The 5,097-nt window shown below is 43.9% G+C and overlaps 1 protein-coding gene across 1 annotated transcript in view; it reads right to left on the bottom strand.

Moving 5' to 3' along the window:
* Nucleotides 1–303, bottom strand: part of LOC113406548 (phospholipid phosphatase 3) — a 67,794-nt gene extending 67,491 nt beyond the window's left edge. Inside the window, exon 1 of the mRNA XM_026651833.2 lies at nt 134–303. Coding sequence (XP_026507618.1) covers nt 134–272 — 139 coding nt within the window. The 5' untranslated portion in view covers nt 273–303. The remainder of the gene's footprint in view (nt 1–133) is intronic.
* Between the last annotated feature and the right edge of the window lie 4,794 nt (nt 304–5,097).

Below are 5,097 nucleotides of genomic sequence, written 5' to 3'. Positions count from 1 at the left end.
CCTTTTCGGTTTCGGCAGAGAGTGAGCTGCAAGGGGGGACGGGGGAGGGGAGCAGAGAAAGAGCCGCGGAGCTGCCCAAGAAAGTGCATGAACCACAAGAGAGAGAAGAAAGCTGCGGGTCGGCGACGCTCACCCATGAAAAGGCAGAGGAGATCCAGGCAGACGAGCAGCCCTTTCTTGCTGCTGCTCTTGGCCGGGTTGTTGTTCAGGGCAGGACTGCCCCCGTTCTTGCTCTCCGGAGCGATCGCTTTGTCGTACTTGTAGTTCTGCATGATCCGGGGGGGAAGCAAACCCGGTCCCCAAGCGGCAATCCGGGCGCTGGAGCGGCAGGGGCGCGCTGCCCGGGCTGGGGCTCGCAGGAGGCGGTCGCTGGTGGACAGACTTTGTTTAGGCGGTGGTGTGGCTGCTGTATAAACCTCTTCCCGGCGGGGGGAAAGCAGGGGAGGGCCAGAGGGAGGCGAGAGGTGCGTTTGTGTTCGTCTCAATGTCCTGGTGGGGAGAGAAAAATAAAAGGGGGGGAAATGCGATGGAGAAAAAAGTTGGCCAAGTTTGGAAATCACCAAGTCCTGGGGGGGAGTCGTAGTAGCGGCCCCGCAGCCCCCTTTGGATGCTGGCTCAATGAATGGAAGTTGGGATCTTGCAAAGCAACTTCCCCAGCCGGTTTAACACAAAGCTCTGCTTTTGCTTGGGGGCTGCAGCTTCTGCTGCTGGCAGGGGCTGGTGCCTGTACTTTTATTTCACCAGGTCCTTTCCACCCCTTTAACAACACACACACACACACACACACACAAAGAAAAGAAACCCGAAGTCACTCTGGCTCTGATGGGATATCCAAGTACAGCCCCCTTCCTGAGGCTGACATATACATATGATAATTAACTCCACATTTTTTTTTTTTTTCAAAGGAAAAAAAAAAAAAAAAAAAAATGGTCAGGAAAAGCTTCTCTCCCAGCAGAAGGGAGCCCCTAGTGTTCACAGTCTCCAAGTGTAAAAGGAAAAGAAAATGTTTTCAGGCTGGAGGATTTCCACATTGGGGGTGGGGTACGTGGTGGCAACTGCCTCTTTAAATCTCTCCACTGGGTTTTTCTTCTGATCGGCTCTACAGGTGAGGTGTGCGAAGATCAACCCCCTCTGAGGGAGCGCTCTGTTGTGCCTTGTGACCCAGTACAAGGAGTATTTGGAAACCTCTTTGCGAGCACCCTGCTATGCCAGACCACAAACAGGGATACAGAAGCAGGTTTGGGTCGCAACTGGTCTTGGGGGCCTGGACACAACCACTGCACAGTATGTAGGGAATAGGTTGACCACAGACATCCCTCCTGGCTGCCTCATCCAATGGCATAATCCCTCCACAAAGTTGGCTGCTTTGCCCCGCTGCAGAAGGAATGTTGTGTTAATGAAGCTAGAATAACTAAAGCTTTTGGATTTTTGGCTTGAACAGTCCCAGAGTTACAAGGCTGCACACACACTATTTACCCAGGATTATTACCTCTGTTGCTCTCTCCTTTGATCTGATTAAAAATTGCCTAGGTAGTAATGGAAATTCTACCTTGGAATCCTGACTGGCGGGGTTGTAATTTTAACAACCCTGAGTTGAAGGCAGGGAGACCAAGGTATGAAGATGCTTGAAATTGAATTAAAAGGACACTGTTAAGGACATATAAGCAGGAGTGCCGCCAGCTTTTTTGCCGCCCTAGGCAGCGGAAGGTCCTGCCCCCGAAATACTGCCCCCGACAGAGGCGGCAGAAGGTCCCACCTCCGAAATACCGCCAACGACCGGGGCAGCCGAAGATCCGGCCGCCGCCGTCACCGCCCCCCAAATGTTAGCGCCCTATCGCCTAATGGATTGCGCCGGCCCTGCATATAAGCAGTGTCGTTGTAGCCAGTCAGTCCCAGGATACTAGAGAGACAAGGAGGGTGAAGTGATATCTTTGATTGGACCAGTTTCTGTTGATGTGTGATAGAAGCTTTTGAGCTTACACAGAGCTCTTATGCTTCAGGATGGCACCTGCCCACACCTTTTTCCTTACGCTGGAGTGGTCCCTTCAGTCCTTGCACAAGCAAAGCACCCACTGGACCAAACCCTGTGTTGACTTACATCCTGTGCAATCCCAGTGCCTCCAGTGTGCACTGTGGGGGACTGGACTTGTTCTAGTTAATAAGAAGCAACTCTGAAAAGAGCAACCCTACAATAACAAGCTTATGTATATTCTGGGTAGGAGGGTAGTAAATTTCCAGTGAGGAAACATGTCTAGGTCAAGCATCCAAGTGTGGTATTTCCAGTAACATAACAACAACAACGTTTGAAAATTCTAAGAAACACTCACATGAAGGTCAAGGGGATTATTGTATGTGAACGACTTCAGGTTAGCACCTCCAAAGTTCCCTGTGAACCTATTTAGACAAAGCCCAAATGAGCCTGAAACTCCATGCATAGACGTTTCCTGTGGCATTGCAGATAATGGTAAGTCTGCATCCATACACCTCTGGCAAAATCCTGCTTGCCTTACTCATTCTCACAGGATTTGTTCTCTAGTGCCTGGTTTGAGTATCAAATTTACTCTCATTTTTTACATGAATTCATTATCAGCTGTGATTTGGCAGGTACCCCTCTTATGCCCCAGTACAGCCTACCTCAGTGGCTCTCAACCTTTCCAGACTACTGTACCCCTTTCAGGAGTCTGATTTGTCTTGCATACCTGCAAGTTTCACCTCACTTAAAAACTACTTGTTTACAAAATCAGACATAAGAATACAAAAGTATCACAGCACACTATTACTGAAAAATTGCTGACTTTCTCCTTTTTACCATAGAATTATAAAATAAATCAAATGGAATATAAATATTGTACTTACATTTCAGTGTATAATATATAGAGCAGTATAAACAAGTCATTTTCTGTATGAAATTTTAGTTTGTACTGACTTCGCTAGTGCTTTTTATGTAGCCTGTTGTAATACTAGGCAAATATCTAGATGAGTTAATGTACCCCCAGAAGACCTCTGTGTACCCCCAGGGGTACACGTATCCCTCGTTGAGAACCACTAGCTCACATGGACCTTAGATCTGCATGCAAGTTTCTTCACTTTATACTCCCACTGGAGTAGAACCCATGTCTATGACACAGTGCTTCCTACAATGCACTCATCTGAGCTGGGGGTGGGTGGGTAGGTGGGGGGTGTCATAATTTGCTGCTGGCCTATATCACAAGCTAATTCGTTGCTCTGGAGCAAGAGGAAGCATCCAGGGAATTGTGGGCTACAGTGTCTTCAGGAGCTACTTCAGGGTTCCTTGCTCAGGCCTGTTTTTAAAGGCCCCATCTAGTCCTAAGGAATTTGCAACTGGTTCACAATAACAGTCAACAGTATCCAGACAGTTTCTTGCATCAGTGTTAGACACTTAGAAAAACAGCAAGAGACTACCACTGACTGTAGTCAAATGTGTCTTTTCCGTTTGGTAGCTCATGGCCTATGAGATGAATTCATTGGTTTAAGAACACTTTGTTTCAGCCTGCATTAGGTTGTTTCAAAATATATTGACTGTCAATTATCCCAGTTTAGAATTCTCTGGGTTAAATTCAATTACCTTTTTAACGTGGGGGGGGGGGGGGGGGGAAATTATTTTTGAAACAGTAAATAAAAAAAAAAGGAGACTTTTCTTGTACTTCAAGGGAAAGTGAGAGGGTGTTTAAATGAAAGTTTTTCATTTCCATTTACAAGACCCTTCAGGCTATTAATGTTTACGTTTTCATAACAAAATGATTGTACTGTTAATTGATGCATGCACTTGCACACAAATTAGTCCAAATTTTGGATTTTTTTCTTAAGGGAAAAGAACGCTACAATTCTCCATTGTAAAGCATGAGCTGATCAAACGGTTAGCACTGAAAAGCAGCTTTAAGACTTTAGTTAATAAAGTGCCAAAGAGATTCATAATAATTTGGTATGTTGTTTATTCATAAATTCAATTATTTAATAAATTATGCATTAGCTATCATTTTAGGGCCCAATCTTTCATTTCTCCCATACTAAACTTTCCAGATTTACTTCACAAAGTCACTTGATTTACACCAGCAGAGAATTTGGCCCTGGATGTTTTGGGGACCTAGTCCTGATCCCACTGAAGTCAATGATAAAACTCATCAGCTTCAGCAGAGGCAGGACTGGGCACTGGGTGTAAAAGGAGTGCCAGATCAGGCTTCATCAGGGTATACTATGTTCACAGCAAAGGTCGTTACTGACCAGAATCGTATGTAATTGTTTAACGGGAATATTTTAAACACATATATTAAATAGACAATTACATTTAATTTATTTAATCTTGATATTTCTAATGAATAATTTTCTGTAAAAATAACTGAGTTTAATGAGCAATCTCACTAAAAACTTCCCATTCAGTTATATTCTCTTTAAAATTGAGAGAAGCATGAGTAGTCATTACATTTCAGCACAGAGTGGTTTCATTCAATCTCAAATTTGACTCCAATTTGTACTTTTTAATGTGAATTTCTTTGTAAAATGCATTGAGATCCTTCAGAAAGAAAGACACTAGATAAATGCAGGATATCTATCATTTCTTTTACTCTTCCGTTCTCCTATCTCACTTCTTCGCCCATCTTTCTTCTTGGTGTGCCTCTTTATCTCCCACTCTCAATTTCTAAAATATCGTTTGAAATTTCAGATGGAGAAAAGCAGAAGTGCAAATCAAGTTGACTCAGACCTGTGGAACTCATTTCCCTAGGAAGTCACTAAGGATAAGAATTTAGCAAGTTTCAAAAAGGGATTGGACATTTATATGGATAAGAAGAATATCCAGAATTATCATAATAAATTATAACAATTTTTGAAGGGATATTAAACCTCATGCTTCAAGGCTTAAACCAAACCTAAAGGGGGGAGCAGATTATCCCACATTTGCCTATTGTGGGGTTCTTACACCGTTCTCTGAAATACCTGGTCTTGGCTATTGTCAGAGACATGATACTGGACTAGACTGATGTCAGGTTCGATTTAGTCTGGCAATTCCTATATTCCCAAACTTCGGTGCTATGGGCGGATTATTTATTTTATTTTACTTGTAGCTACTTTCTATAAGTG

The sequence above is a fragment of the Terrapene carolina genome, unplaced genomic scaffold, assembly GCF_002925995.2.
Source record: "Terrapene carolina triunguis isolate 2854851 unplaced genomic scaffold, T_m_triunguis-2.0 Scaffold103, whole genome shotgun sequence".
NCBI classification, from domain to species: domain Eukaryota; kingdom Metazoa; phylum Chordata; order Testudines; family Emydidae; genus Terrapene; species Terrapene triunguis.
Note: the sequence above shows the minus strand (reverse complement) of the source record. Positions and strands in the feature narration are given on the sequence as shown.